General features: G+C 36.0%; 1 protein-coding gene across 1 annotated transcript; it reads left to right on the top strand.

The window, feature by feature from the left end:
• Nucleotides 1-5,249: 5,249 nt before the first annotated feature.
• Nucleotides 5,250-7,330, top strand: LOC107430473 (S-norcoclaurine synthase 1). Its single transcript, XM_016041313.4, has 4 exons — nt 5,250-5,642; nt 5,978-6,225; nt 6,439-6,763; nt 6,890-7,330. Exons 1-4 carry the CDS (start codon nt 5,382-5,384, stop codon nt 7,139-7,141), a joined length of 1,086 nt encoding a protein of 361 aa, XP_015896799.3. The 5' UTR covers nt 5,250-5,381; the 3' UTR covers nt 7,142-7,330.
• The last annotated feature ends 8,796 nt before the right edge of the window (nt 7,331-16,126 follow it).

Below are 16,126 nucleotides of genomic sequence, written 5' to 3'. Positions count from 1 at the left end.
ATCAAGGCCTTCTTGTTACTTGTATCCTTTGATTACAAGCTTTGCCTTGTATTTATCGATAGTTCCATCTACTTTCATCTTCCTTTTAAAGATCCATTTGTAACACAAAGATTTACAACCTGGAGGAAGATCTACTAACTCCCAAGTGTTATTTTGTAAGATAGAATCTATCTTGCTTTTCATAGCTTCTTTCCGTAAATTCCCTTCAGGAGAATTTATAGCCTTTTGGAAGCTTTGAGGTTCACTTTCAAGCATATACGTAAGAAAATCCGGACCGTAGGATTTCTTCGTTCTTACTCTCTTGCTACGTCTAAGCTCAACCTCAGTCTCAACATCAGTTTCTTGCTCTTGATCACTATCATGATTATCTTCATCGATAGTATCATAAGTTCATTTAGACGAACTCAGTCCTTCTTCCACTTTATACGGAAAAATATGTTCGAAAAATGATGCATTTCTCGATTCCATTATTGTATTCTTATATATATCAGGAATTTCTGACTTACACATAAGAAACCGATATGCACTACTATTTTATGCATACTATGAAGATGCAATCAACAGTTTTAGAACCTATTTTCACTTTTTTTGGAGTTGGGACCACAACTTTGGCTAGACACCCCCACACTCGTAATAATTATAGGAAAGTTATCTTCCTTTCCATAATTCATAGGGTGTCTTAACATGGTCCTTTCGGACCATCTTATTTCAAAGGTTGTTTGCCGACAAAATGACTTCCCCCCACAAGTTCTGCAGTACTCCAGTACTTATCAGCATTGCATTCATCATTTTTTTTAAAGTTCTATTTTTTTGTTCAGCCACACCATTTGATTGGGGTGAAAATTGTGGCGTAACTTCATGTATTATGCCATGTTGAGCACAATACTCTCAAATGGATTCACATACTCTCCACCACGATCACTTTTGATCACTTTAATTTTTCGGGTGAGTTGATTTTCAACTTCCGTTTTATAGATAATAAATTTCTCTATAGCTTCATCTTTGCTCTTAAGCAAGTACACATGGCAATATTTCATGCTATCATTAATAAAGGGGATAAAATACTTATTACCACCTCTAGTCGGTACAAATTTTAAATCACATATATCATTATGTATTAAATCCAAAGGTTCATTATTTTTTTCAATTGTTTGATATGATAACCTCGTTAATTTTGCTTCTGCACAAGTTTCACACTTATGTTTAGTATCAATATCAAACGTGGGAATATGATTCAAGTTAATTAACCTCCATAGTGAATTATAATTAACATGACCTAGTCTACCATGCCACAAAATGGAAGACTCCAGCAAGTAAATGGAAGAAGTACTAGCTTTATTATTAATATTCTTTGGCATTACAGTCATTACATTCAATTTGAACATTCCATTGACTATATAGCCTTTTTCCCATAAACATCCCATACTTGGATAAGATAACCTTGTTTGACTCAAACACTAAGCGAAAACCATATTTGCTTAGTAACGATCCAGACACCAAATTCTTACGAATATCTGGAACATACAGTATATTATTCAGACTCAAATCCTTCCCAGAGGTCATCTTCAGGACAATCTTGCCCTCCCCTTGGATTTCTGAATATGCAGAGTACCCCATGAACAACTTCTCCCCATTTGCCTTTGTTTCGAAGGAGGTGAACATGCTTCTATCTGTACACACATGGCGGGTTGCACCTGTATCTATCCACCACTCTCTTGGGTTAGAACCCACTAGGTTCACCTTAGAGACAACAACGTTTAAGTCAACCTCATCAAGCTCTCTTGTGATATGCTCCATCATCGTTGTCTCTATGTTCCTCTTTCTCTTTGGCAGTTTATAATCTGCCGCTTTATGACCCATCTTGTCACAATTGAAACATTTCTCTTAGATCTTGGCCTTCTTGGAGATGCCTCCTTTAAGCCCCACCTTGGAATTCTTTTCAGGTTTCTTCTTGTTCTTGGAGCTACTTCCGTGCTCCACAACATTTGCCTTCATTCCGGCCTTCATGGATCTTCTGTCAGACTTCCTATTGTCATCTTCAATTATAAGTTTTCCAATAAGAACCTCCATGTCCATTTCCTTTTTGTTATGCTTGAGATAATTTCTAAAGTCTCCCCAACTAGAAGGCAGCTTCTCAATCATTGTAGCAACTTGAAAGGCTTCATTAATAAATATTCCTTTGGCTAGAAGTTCTTGGATGAGCACTTGCAACTCATGTACTTGACTCATTAGTGGCTTGGTATCCACCATCATGTAGTCCAAGAAACGGCCTACCACAAACTTTCCGGACCCTGCGTTCTTAGTCTTGTACTTCAGATCTAAAGTTTCCCACAGCTCTTTTGCTGAATTCGTGCCACAGTACACTCCGTACAAGGCATTGGATAGGCCATTCAGAACATAATTCAGACATAAATAATCAGAATTCTTCCACGCATCTAGTGCCATTAGAGTCTCCTTATCACTCTTATCATCACTTGGTGATGCGTCCTCAGTTAGGAACCTCGCAATGCCCAGAGTAGTCAAGTAAAATAGCATTTTCTGCTTCCACCTCTTAAAATTCACTCCATCGAACTTCTCCTGTCTCTCTGCATGACCAGCAGGTGGAGGCACTTAAAAAATAGGCTTCTAAGAAGGCACTTGTGTAGCAGGCACATCTCCACTAGCCATTTCTGTATAATCACAAAAAACAGAAATCAATTAGTTGTTATTTCTTACCTCAACAAACTAATTTAAACCAATTTTCAAAAGGAAAATACACAAAAATGTGATTTTTAGGGTTTCTATATATACCACAAAAATTACTGTATACAGCTACAAAATTACTGTTAACATATCACTATTCACACGTACTGTTTAGGTCACCTTTCACTGCTACGTGTCATCCTGGGAGACTGCCACATGTCACACAAAGCACGCCACATGTCACCCTCTCCGACCACCACGTGTCACCTGCCACAGGTCAACACGTGGAATCTTCCTTAGCGCGACACGTGACTTGCTTCAAACGTGACACGTGTCGTGTCCCCTTCTTGATCGACACGTGGTGCCACGGATGCCCGACACATGGCCTTGCCATTGTGCAACACATGGCACTAGCAAAGTCCGATACGTAGCTCCCTCAGAACCCTACACGTGGAGCTGCGGATGACCGACACATGGCTTCACCTGTGCGACATGTGGCCTCGCCACGATCCACCATGTGTCGTCGTTTTGTCCCACCATGTGGCACTCTCTTGCAACAACACATGTCGTGTCCAATCGCGCCGAATGTCCTTGGGCCTGGGTCTGGACTGGGCTTGGTTTTGGGCTAAATAGTAACCTGTTTTAATCACGAATTGTGCTTTGGAACTGAGCCAAGTCCATCAGAATTTAAAATTCAGGCCCACTGATTCAGAAACCTATCCAAACCCTTTTTCGGACCCGTTAACCCGAATTTCGACCCGTCTTCAACCTCCAACTGGGTTTTTTTTTTACCCGTTTCACTGGTAAATGGATTTTTCCAATCCGGTCCATCATTTTTCATCGGTTTTCACTATTCCGGTGACCAAAAAATACCCAAAAATCAACAAAATGTTTAGAAATTCATGGGTAATTCAATTTTGAGAAAAAAATTTGATTGTAAACAAGAAATAAATAATTACCCAAGAATATTAAAACCCATGGGAAATAATTTTTTTTTTTAACCAATACAAACAAACTAAATAAATAAATATATATAATTAAACAAAAATTCAGGGGCATGAATCTGTATGATTGATTAAGCAAAATAATACACATGCCCACCATTATTCTTTCACACGGGTTCCAAAACAAAAAATAATTTATATATATATATATATATAAATATATTTTTTTTTCTTTTGATTCAATCGGAAAAGAAAAAATACACCAGAGAGAAATAAACACAGATCCAGAATATCCACACATATATCAACATATATTTACAGAATTGTCTTAAGATTGTAAGGAAAATATTATGGAAATATAATATATGTGTATACATGTGGTTCTACAAATGTAAATAAAATTTAAAAAATAATTAATAAAATAAAATTAAGAACCTGAATGTGCTTAGCTTTAATCTGTTGATTGAAAAATAATCCGAGACCTATGTGGTACCACAGTTTCCTTAAGATAATTTCTGTCCCATCGGTGCGAGTGTTTACGACGGCAGTCTTCCAGGATATAACGAATTTAAAATCTCAGACAAAACACCACCTGGATTTCCCTCGAACTTTTAAAGTACTTGATTTTTACCAGATTCACTAACAAAAAATATGCTGGAAAAACTATTTTTTCTTCTCTCTTTTTTTGAAACTCACGTAAGGGAGGAGACCAAAAATACTATTTTCTATATTTTTTCTTTTTCAAAAACCCACGTAGGAAAGTAAAAGGCCACCTTCAAAACCATTCAAAGCACATTAAGGCCCAATAACTCCCCACTAACGCCACTCACTCAAATCATTCAACCTTAATTAATAAAAAAACATTTAAAAACGTTACAGAAAGTAAACACTTGAATCGAAAATAACATTTATGTAATGGGAAAGGTGTTCATTCTCCTTGTTCAACGCCTTCTTATAGTTGACTGGAGAGGTTCAACACTAAGGAAGATCAATTCACTATGTTAAATATGGTCCAAGAATGTCCAGTATTTTTCTGATGGATTTGTACATGTAACTATCTAATCTTTTGATTTTTTTTCAAGCGAATATGAACCATAAAATGCCATTGTTTGCTTTTAATTTTCTCCATAATCCCATCTGACCTTGTTAGGATCTAACACAGAACCCAAATTATATGTTTCAAGCACAGGAGCATGGTTTGTAAAACTTCCAGCTTTTTTGTTGAAATTGAGTAACAGTAAACAGACATAATATAACCCTGTCACTGGGATCAACAAATCAACAACCACTGGTAGGTTGCTCATCTCTTTGTTTTCAGATCTTTATCCGAAATGGAATTTTCAGTCCACAACTAGTTTTTTTACCATCTTTTAGTACTTAATGAGATGACAAAATTCAGTTCATTAAAAATAGGCTGTTTCATCTAGTAGAACAAAAAACAGAAAGGGTATTATTATGATATCACTTGGTTAAAAAGAAGTTAATGGTACAGCTTTTATTTTGAATAAAAAACAAAAACAACACAACTAATTAGAAAAGTCATAAAGATGCTGTCCATGTGTGTACAAAGTTGTTGAAGAGAATCAACTGCCGTCTAGAAAAAGGCATATAACATTCACAATATCATGTGTTTGATAAATAATAGAGTTCCAAGGAGGTATAAAATTTGGAAACACCAGATGAAAATTCCAAGAATAAAGCTGGAAGGGTGATAAAATCCATAGAGAAAATTGAGTTGTTCATACCTAAACAGAAATGGAGCCTGAGGTGCTGACCATACAAAATCTGGGTGGTTCTCTCCCTGTTGAGAATGTTCAAGCTCTTGCATCAATGAACATGAAGGAGATCCCACAGAGATATCTCCGGCCAGAAGTTGAACTTGATGAGGTTTCTGTGGAGGACTCGCTTCGGATTCCAGTAATTGATATGAGCAAACTACTTGAGAGTTCTGAGATCCATCATCATGAAGAACTGTCAAAACTCCATTTTGCTTGTAGAGACTGGGGCTTCTTCCAGGTACAAATTTACAAATACAAGAACTTTAGGCTTTCGATTACACTGTTGATTATAAGAAATTATGTTCTTATTTTTACAAGAATATATTAAATATTATTTTGTTTGGAACTAAAAACAACCTTCAAAATGCAGTATAAGCATCAAAGAAGTTAAAATGGAAAAAATGTTTCCAAAATAAATTAAACCAGGATCAAGAAGACTTTTCAGTTCATTTCTCAGCAAATCACTTTTTTACAATGAACAAATGAGTAATCGAGACTCACCAAAAACTCTCTCTTTTAACTTGCTTCAAATATGAATGAATTTGATGCTGAGGAATTGCAATGGTGAGGCAGATAATCAATCATGGGGTATCAGAACAAGTTATTGAGAAAATGAAGATTGACATACTGGAATTCTTCCAGCTTCCATTAGTGGAAAAGAATGCCTATGCCCAGTTGCCAAACAACCTTGAAGGCTATGGCCAAGCCTTTGTTGTGTCTGAGGAACAAAAGCTAGACTGGGGAGACATGTTCTTCCTTCTTCCTCATCCTGTCTCTTTAAGAAATATGAGATTCTGGCCTACAGTTCCAACATCCTTCAGGTAAACCATATGATCTATGTCTCAATATTCTCAGAGACCAAACAAATTTACCACTTACAGACTCTATACGTTCTACAGACTTTTTCAAGGTTCAAACTGTGAGCAGTAAACTCTTTTTTTCTTTTTCTTTTTTCTTTTTTTTGGCAAGAAGAATAGATAGAACATATACCAAATAGATAATGTACTTCTTGCTGCTTCCTTTGCTAACTACAGAGATACCCTGGACAAATACTCATGGGAACTGAAACGAGTCGCAATCTGCCTACTCAAGTTCATATCTAAGAACCTGGGTCTCAATTTGGAGAAGCTCGAAAGTTTGTTTGGAGATGGAAGACAAGGAATGAGAATGAACTATTATCCACCTTGTGTGCACGCCAACAAGGTCATAGGTCTCACTCCACACTCTGATGCCACTGGATTGACTATACTACTCCAAGTGAATGAGGTCCAAGGTTTACAAATTAGGAAATCTGGTAAATGGGTGCCAATTAAACCCATCCCTGGTGCTTTCATTATCAATATTGGTGACATAATTGAGGTAATACATAGGAAACTGAACTCCTAAAGAAAAATGAAAAAGCAATATTCTCGGAAGATCTAAAATCATAATATGACCGTTTGTTGCAGACAATGGAATGGTTACATTAGTTCTTGTCTGATGCAGATAATGAGCAATGGAGAGTATAAGAGCATAGAGCACAGAGCTGTTGTAGACCCAGAAAAGGAACGCCTTTCAATTGCTGCATTTCACAGTCCTAATATGAGCACCATGATTGGTCCTTTACCTGAACTTGTAAAGGAGAAGAATATTACAGCAAACTTCAAGACTATAAGTCATGAGGAATTTGTCAGACTTGTTATAGCCAGGAAGCTTGATGGTAAAAGCCTGTTGGATGATATGAAATTGGAGCAGTGACACAAATGAAAAATAGAAATTTGATGACGCTAGAATCCTCTTTCTAGCCCCCTTTCCATTTCTTTTTTTTTTTTGGCCACCATGTCTCTGTAAAATGGCCCTGATAGTAGTTCTTAGCTTAAAACTTTCATGATGATCTAATAAGATACTGATTTTCTATATTTGTATAACATAAACAATATTTCTTCATTGGCTTGTAAAACAATGAGAAGTGAGATAAGGAAACTCAAAAGGCAAAACAAAGAAAGTGAAAGCAATCACTGCATGAAATTGTCAAGCAGATTTTATCCAAGCGCAAAGTTAGGAAGTTTTCAAGGATTAGGAGAAAAAAACTTAAGATCAATTAGGAAGGCAAATAATACTAAGGATCATACTTCCAGTACGTTGTTGTAATTAGTCCATAGGTGGTAGAAATTTTAATTCAAAATTCAGGATTCTTAAATTATTAATTTCTATTGTAGCTCAGTATATATTTTCTTTTGGTGAAAACTCTCTAGTCTACTACTAGCTAACAGAACAAAAACAATTAACATGCTTTGAATAATCTAAAGGCACCTGACAGGCTGAAACAATTTAAACCCCAAAAAGATGCTATTTGACAAGTCAAAAATGGTACTCTCGTTTTTTTATGCCAAATTTGACGTCCAAAATTGCATTATCATATTTTTTTAAATAATGGTGCAATAACCATTTTGTCTAATGGAAGACATTCAAAATTTTACATGATAGGTGATAAAGAAAAATAATAACGAAAGACCAAAAAAAAAAAAAGGGAACACAGGTAAACACAACTGCTTTGGCATTGCAAACTAATTTTCAGATCAACAAAACATTATGCCATACTATTTTTAAAAAACCTAAAATAAAAAAATAAACTGTAGGTTATACTCCATTTTATTTGGTATGTAGGGGGGAAAAAAATCCTTACATATATATATATATATATATATATATCCATGAAAAATAGAGCATGAGATTTTATTCTTGTTTTTGTATGACATTTTCATTCATGTTTTATTTTAATTTTTATTTTTATTTCTTCTTAAGGAAACAGATAAAGAAGCTACATCAATACGGCAGCGTCTGAGTCAACGTCGTTAGTTGTATCCTCTGAACAATCGATACCAGCTCCACGGCAAAAGAGAAGAGCTCTTATCTTGTATTATTTGCAAATAGTTACTACTCCTTTGATTACTTACTTTCCTTTGATTACTTACTTTCTTGACTGCCCACAGACTTGAGTTCTAAAATATGCAAGTGACGGTCGTTTTACTCTTTTGTCTTTTGGTATTTAGGAAAAAACAAAATAATAATAATAATAATAATTTCTAGTCAAACCCAACAAAACATCAACATAGATGACCACATAAGTTAGAAAAAAGGAAAACAAAAAAGTTATACATAAGATGATTTCCAAATGCAGACAAAATTGACTAGAGAAAAAGACATTGCCATCAAAATTAATTTGTATAAATCAAATCAAATTGTTTTGCCAAAACAATGAGCTTACAGAAAGTATTAATATTGAAATTAGCGAGTCCATAAAGAATTTTGAGCTAATCTGCGAAGAGAAATGGAAGCTGAGACTTCTAGTAGAAAATACCAGCTGGGTTGTTCCCTTGGCTCTGGGGACTAAATAAAAAAAATTGATTTTTATTAATTTATAAAAAATTAACATACTCTCTCTCTCTCTCTCTCTCTCTTCTCTCTCTCTCTCGCTCTTACACACACACACACACACACACACACACACAGAGCAACTCACACATTCACCAAAAACGAGAGCAACTCGCACTCACACGTTTTAATAGCTCACATTGGCACACGACACAAACCACCTTTTATACTCTTCTCATTTAATAAACACACATCCACTCACATACAAGACATAAAAAACAACCGTGCATCACATATTTATACTTGTTAAAGTCAGTTGACTTAGATGCTTCTAAACTTGATATATTAATATTTTAATTATAAATTTTTTTCCTTTTCATCAATTCCTAGACACTAGCTGTTTAGCTCCATTTTTAAGAAAATCAAAACAATTTTAGATTAGAGTAACTATGGGTCAGCATTGATATTTATCAATATTCTCCCTCAATGTCGACTCTTTTGATTGATTCTCTATTTACTATGTTGAGCATTTTTCTTAACTTCGTAAGCTTGGTAATATTGAGTCCTTTAGTGAATAAGTTTACCGCTTGATCCTCCATTTTAATGTGCTGTATTTTAATTTCTTCTAGCAGTACTTTTCTCTGATAAAATGATAATATATCTCCACATGTTTTGCCTTTGCATGAAATATCGGATTCTTCACCAATTGTATTGCTGATTGGTTATCACAATGGAACTACATAGTCAATTTGTTTATGTAAATTTTCAAGTAGTTGTCTTAACCACGTACCTTGTTGGGCTGCCATAGCAGGTGCTTTATATTCTACTTCTATGGTTGACAGAGATACAGTTGGTTGTCTTTCATTACATCAAGAAACTGCTCCTGAACGAAAGCTGAATATATATCCAGTAGATCACCATATATCATGATCTTCGGCATAGTCGGCATCACAATAACCTACCAACTTACATTCTTCTCCTCTTTTATATAGAAGCCCTAAGTTTATAATACCTTTAACGTACCTTAGTATTCGTCAGATTACTTTCAAGTGATGTTTCTTTAGACTTTGCATATACCGACTTACAACTCCAACTGCAAATGAAATATCTGATCATGTCAATGTTAAATAGATAAGACTTCCTACCAATTGTTGGTACACAGCGGCATCCTCCAAGTCTTTTCCTTTTATGCAGATAACTTAGCATTCACCTCCATTGGAGTTGATATTGGCTTACAGTCCACGTTCCAAATTTTTGCAATAGATTCTTTTCATACTTTTGTTGACCAAGAAATAAACTTTTTTCTGTTCGGTCAACTTCAAGTCCAAGCAAGTGCTTTAGCTCCTCAAATTCCTTCATCTGGAAGTGAAGTGATAAATTTCACTTTCTTTGAGAGATTTCTTCTATATGATCTCCGGTGATAATTAAATCATTCACATATACTAGCACTATTACTAGTTTTGTTCTTTCAGTTTCACAAATAAATTGGAATCTGCACAAGATACTATATATCAACTTTGAATAAAGAACTCTGCAATCTTACCATACCATGCCCGCGGAACTTGTTTTAGACCGTAAAGTGCCTTCTTTAGCTTGTATACATAGTCTCGATTAGTTTTTCTTTCAAAACCTTTTGGCTGTATCATATAAATTTCTCTATCTAGCTCTTCATTCAAGAAGGCATTTTTTATGTCCATCTATAGCAGCTTCCAATCTTTACTTGCTACAAGTGCTAGTAGAACATGTACGGTAGTAATCTTTGCTACTGGACTAAATGTCTCATCATAATTTAGCCCATATTGCCATGAGAATCCCCTCGTGACTAAACGAGCTTTATATCTTTCAAATCCGTCATGATGAGTTTTTATCTTGTAAACCCATTTATAGGATATGAGTTTTACATTTTTAGGCTTAGACACCAAATCCCAAATTTGATTTTGATTTAGTGCAGAAATTTCTTCTTCCATAGCTTTTCTCCATTCACGCCATTTAGATGCCTTTACATATGATGTAGGTTCTTTTATATCTTTCATTTTTGTTATTACTACATTAGCATACCTAGGATTTGGTCTTAGTTGTCTGCTTGATCTTCTTAGTTGTAATTTGTCTCTTTATCATCTTGTTGAAGACTTGACCTGATGTTTTCCAGTGTTCCTTGATGTACACCAAATCGCCAAGTACTTTGAGATGCTATAGTAGCCTTGTTTGCTATAGTCGGCTCGTTTCCTTCTTCATTTGTTGGTTTTTATACCTCTTCAACCATCTGTGGCTCTTAGCATGCTTCATTTTCTTGCTCCCTCATCTTTTGATGCAGCTTGACCTCTATCTCATTTGAATTTGGCAACTTTATATTCTTAGGTGCCCACTAGGAAGATGCTTCATCAAACATCATATTTCATGAAATATTACATCGTCCAGTCTTTGGATCACATCTCCACCCTTTTCTTTAGCTGTTATATATGACAAAAATGCATCGTATTACATTTTTATCAAACTTTATGTGTAAGTGAGAAAGCACGAACGCATAGCAAATACAGCCAAAGATTCGAAAGTGATTTACTATGGGTTTTATATTCCACAGTTTTTCAAAGGTTAAGAGGAATCCTAACTTTGCTTAAGGAAGCTTGTTAATTACATGGGCTGCTGTCTTCATGCACTCAGCCTAAAATCTTTCTGAAACATTTTTTGCATCTAGCATGCTGCTCCGACATTTTTTCGCAAGATGGTTTTTTTTTTTTTTTTCCTGCAATACGATTTTGTTATGGAGTATTTGGACACGTCAATAAATGTCTTATTTTACATTCTCTTAAATATTGTATAAATTCTCTTAATGTAGATTCTCTCCCATTATCTGTGCATAAGTATTATATCCTTTTGCCTCCTTCTCTTTCTACATTTTCCTTAAATTTGCTTAAATTTTGAAAGGATTTCAGATTTTTCTTTCATAAAAAAAACCCAAACGTAACTTGAAAATCAGCAATGAATGTCACCATATCATGCATGCTTCCAATTGATGATTGATTGGTATGTCCGAAGACATCAAAGTGAATGAGTTGCAAAAGTTCTTTTGCTTCGAATTTTGAATCTTCAAATGGTAGTTGATGTGTTTAATCGTATAAGCACCCTGCACAAATTGTATCTACACTGACATCGAGTTGGAAAAGACCCTTAAATATTGACTTTTGCATTATCACCTTCAACTTTTTATAGCTGACGTGTCCTAATCTTGCGTGCCAAAGATCTGATGTTTCATTCTTTCTAGTCTTGTTTATGTAGACAGACTCTGCTAAAATCACATAGATAGATTCCAATCGTTGCCCCTTCATTGTTGGTGTACCAAAAATTTTAAAATCTCAATACACCTTAAAATCTTTAGATCCAAACAATACATAATTTCCTAAAGATGTTAGTTGAGCAACTGACAACAAATTTTTCTTCACTCCTAGTACATTAAAGACATCTTACTGTTGAACTTGATTGCAACTGAAATGAGACACGATCGCTGCTTTACCAACATGAGCTATTGGCAATCTCAAGTCATTTGCTGTCACAATCATACACCCTCCTTTATATTTTGTCATATTTTGTAGCTTCCTTTATCTCCAATCATATGATTTGAACTTTCAAAATCTATAATCCAATCGTTTTTATAATCAATGTGTCTAAGGATAACCATTGCAAGTATTGTTTCCCTTTCATGCATTGAACAACTATTCATGAGCTCAGCAATAGCCAAAAATGCTTTAACATCCCGTTTATCTTCACTTATATTTTTTTTAAGCTCTTAGATAACTATATTACTTTCTGTAAATTTCTTCCTTAGCCTACAATTTTTAATATAATGTCATTTTCTTCCACAGTTGAAACATCTTCCATCATTTCTTTCATTTGCTAAACACAATTTTTTTTTTTTATTATTCCTTTGTTCTCCTATAAAATCTTCTCCATGTTGATTTAATTTATTATATTTTTCTTTTCTTCTACTACTAAAGAGCGCCCCAGCGCTCTTTAGTGAGACCCCAACCATTTGCTTGATCATATTTTCTTGATCAATAAGCGAATTTTCTAATTAAATCAATGAAGGTTTAACTGGCCAACCTTGAATGGCTGAAATAAATCCTTTAAACTCGAATCTTAACCCATGTAAAATTATTCTTTTCATTCCAAATTCTGTAATAGGAAAACTAGGATCTAATTCAATAATTTTGCAACTAAGAGTTTTTACCTTATTGAAATATTTCTGAATTGTCATATCATGCTGTGTTGTTGATAGCAATTCACCTTCCAAAAGCTGCAACCTCATGTCGTTTCTTCTTGAAAAGAATGTTGCAAATGTGTCTCAAGCCCCTTTTGGAAAATCTATTTCTGTATATACTCCAACATCTTTTCTTCAACTGTAAATTTAAGGGCAAACATTGCCTAACCAGCTTTAATATTCCAATTTTTCGAAGATTCAGCATCCTGCAGTTACTCGACTGCACTGTCAACTACGATCTTCCAGAGATCTTGGCCCTTCAAATATGACCTCATGCACATTGACCACGTGCTGTAATTCTGACTGCTGAGCTTCTTAGTGCCTCAACCAACTTGAAAATCTCCCATTGTGGTTGTCAAAATTCCCGTAGCACCATGCAAACATAATCTTTAACTACGTGACCACGAACAAGAAGCTCACACAAAACCAAACTTGGACCATCTACTCTGATACCAAAAATATTGGAGAAGATGATTAAAAAGTAAACAAAAATTGATTATAATTAATTTGTAAAAGATTAGTACACACACACACATACAAAAAGACAGCAACTCACACCATACCCACTTGACTTTTTAATGACTCGCACTAGGACAAGACACTAACCACATTTTACCCTCTTCACTAAATAAAAGACCCACTGACTCACACAATCATTTACTCTTCTTATTTTATTATTATTAGACAAAACATAAAATAAAATCATATATCACCTATTTATACTTGTAGACTTACTTCTAGACTTGATATATTAATATTTTAATTATAAATTTTTCCCTTTCATTAATTCCTAGACACCAGCTGTTTAGCTCCACTTTTAAGAAAAATCAAGACAATTTTAGCTCATTCTAAAGTAATTATGAGTCGACATTGATATTTATCACCGCCAAAATATCTCCGCCTGAAAGTTGAATTGGAAGAGGTTTCCACGAACGCCTCAGATCAGATTCCAATAATCGATTTGAGCAAACTAATTGGGAGTTCAGAGATCCATCATCATGACGAACTGGAAAAACTGCATTTCGCTTGCAGAGAATGGGCCATCTTTCAGGTACAACCATTCAGTCTCAAAAGTCAAACCTACAAAGATACAAATACTGTCACTTGCTAATCTTATAAACTATTTGAATATCATTTTTAAATTTGTGTGTGTTTATTTATTCTTTTTTAAGCTTGTATCTGCACAAGATTTCTAATTATCATAGACGAAAAATTCAATTCTATACTACTAACTAAACATTAACAAATAACCGCTATTTAACTTACTGTGCTTGTGATGGCGAGGTAGCTAATCAATCATGGGGTATCTGAAGAAGTTATTGTGCAAATGAAGATCAACACACAGGAATTCTTCCAGTTGCCATTAGAGGAAAAGAATGCTTATTGTCACGGACTTGTTTGTTTACCCTTCAAGCCGTGCGGCCTTAGTTGCTATTCCGACCCTTTGTTGCAACTAAGTAAGCCTTTTGCCCACTAAAAGAGAAAGCTAAGCAAAGAAAGCTAGAGCACAAAGAGAGTTTGGGAGAATGAAAGTATATTACTTAGAAGAGAGCTTTACAATTGAATGTGGGAATTCTTGGATGGTTTAACCAAATGAGGCCTCCACCTATTTATAGGCATACAAAGCTTAATCCTACGACTATAATTGCTTTAATCCTACGGTGGAGAATGGGTGTCTAGATCCTTCCCACCTCCTTTACACAAAATATCTAAAGAAGCATCTAGAATGGATATGTACATGGCTTGACCTAGAGTTCTCCATAATGTTCTAGAGAATTCTACACTACTCTAGGTGCTTGGCCCATTGTAAGGCCCAAAATAGGCCCAAAGTGGATTATAAGGCCCAAAATGGAGAGAATGCTCACCAAGTGTTTGATGAAATGTCCCAACCGTGACATTCTCCCCCACCTATGCCGTCGACGTCCTCGTCGAGCTTTCTTCATGGAACCTCTTGATGTAATTTTCAAATTGCCAAAGCGCGGTAGCAGGTTCCCAACTTGCTTCGCTATCGGGAAGTCCCTTCCATTTCACCAAGTACTCATGACTCGGATGGTTATCCCTTCCACGAACTACTCGATCAGCTAAGATGCTCTCCACATCCTTGTCATAAGTGTTGTAGACCCCTATTGGTGCTCGCTTGGACTCCCCTCTTGTTTGGTCTTCCTCATCCTTGTAGTATGGCTTTAAGCAACTTACATGGAAGACCGGGTGAAGTTTGAGTGTAGGAGGTAACTCCACCTTATAAGATACCTTGCCCACCTTCTTGACGATTGGAAATGGTCCCTCGTATCGGCGAACAAGGCCTTTGTGTAGTCCTCGGGTAGACTTGTGTTGGGATGAAAGGATTTTGATGAACACCAAGTCTCCCACTTGATACTCCACGTGCCTTCTTTTGGCGTCCGCCCACTTCTTCATTTTCTGGGTGGCCTTATGAAGGTACGACCTTGCTAAGTCCACTTGTTCATGCCAACCTTTGGCAATCTTGAATGCGGCAGGACTCCTTCCTCCATACTTGGTAACAAGTGTTTGTGGAGTGAGTGGTTGTTGCCCCGTGGCTAACTCGAATGGACTTCGATTGGTGGACTCGCTCCTTTGCAAGTTGTAGGAGAATTGGGCAACATCTAGCAACTTTGCCCAATCATGTTGGTTGGCACTCACAAAGTGCCGTAGATATATCTCCAATAATGCATTAGCTCGCTCGGTTTGCCCATCGGTTTGTGGATGAAAGCTTGTAGAGAAATGCAACTCCGAGCCCATGAGCTTGAATAACTCCGTCCAAAACCTTCCGGTGAACCTTGAGTCTCGATCACTTATAATTGATCTTGGGAGTCCCCAATACTTCACCACGTGCTTGAAAAATAGTCGCGCCGTCTCCTCAGCTGGGCACTCCTTTGTTGCGGCAATGAATGTAGCATACTTGGAGAATCGATCAACTACTACGATTATAGTGCTACATCCCTCGGACTTGGGTAAGCTAATGATGAAGTCCATGGAGATGCTCTTCCATGGTCTCTCCGGAGTTGGTAGTGGCTCCAATAAACCTGCGGGTTGTCGTTGTTCTACCTTGTCTTGTTGACAAACAAGGCAGGTCTTCACATACATCTCGATGTCGT

Source organism: Ziziphus jujuba, chromosome 6 (genome assembly GCF_031755915.1).
Source record: "Ziziphus jujuba cultivar Dongzao chromosome 6, ASM3175591v1".
In the NCBI taxonomy this organism is placed as follows: domain Eukaryota; kingdom Viridiplantae; phylum Streptophyta; class Magnoliopsida; order Rosales; family Rhamnaceae; genus Ziziphus; species Ziziphus jujuba.
Note: the sequence above shows the minus strand (reverse complement) of the source record. Positions and strands in the feature narration are given on the sequence as shown.

Bases quoted from the DNA above. Each gene is read 5' to 3' on its own strand.
- LOC107430473 (XM_016041313.4), top strand. From the start codon at position 5,382: ATGGAGCCTGAGGTGCTGACCATACAAAATCTGGGTGGTTCTCTCCCT. The intron at 6,226-6,438 runs GTAAACCATATG...TGCTAACTACAG, and splicing joins ACAGTTCCAACATCCTTCAG to AGATACCCTGGACAAATACT. The intron at 6,764-6,889 runs GTAATACATAGG...TGTCTGATGCAG, and splicing joins ATATTGGTGACATAATTGAG to ATAATGAGCAATGGAGAGTA.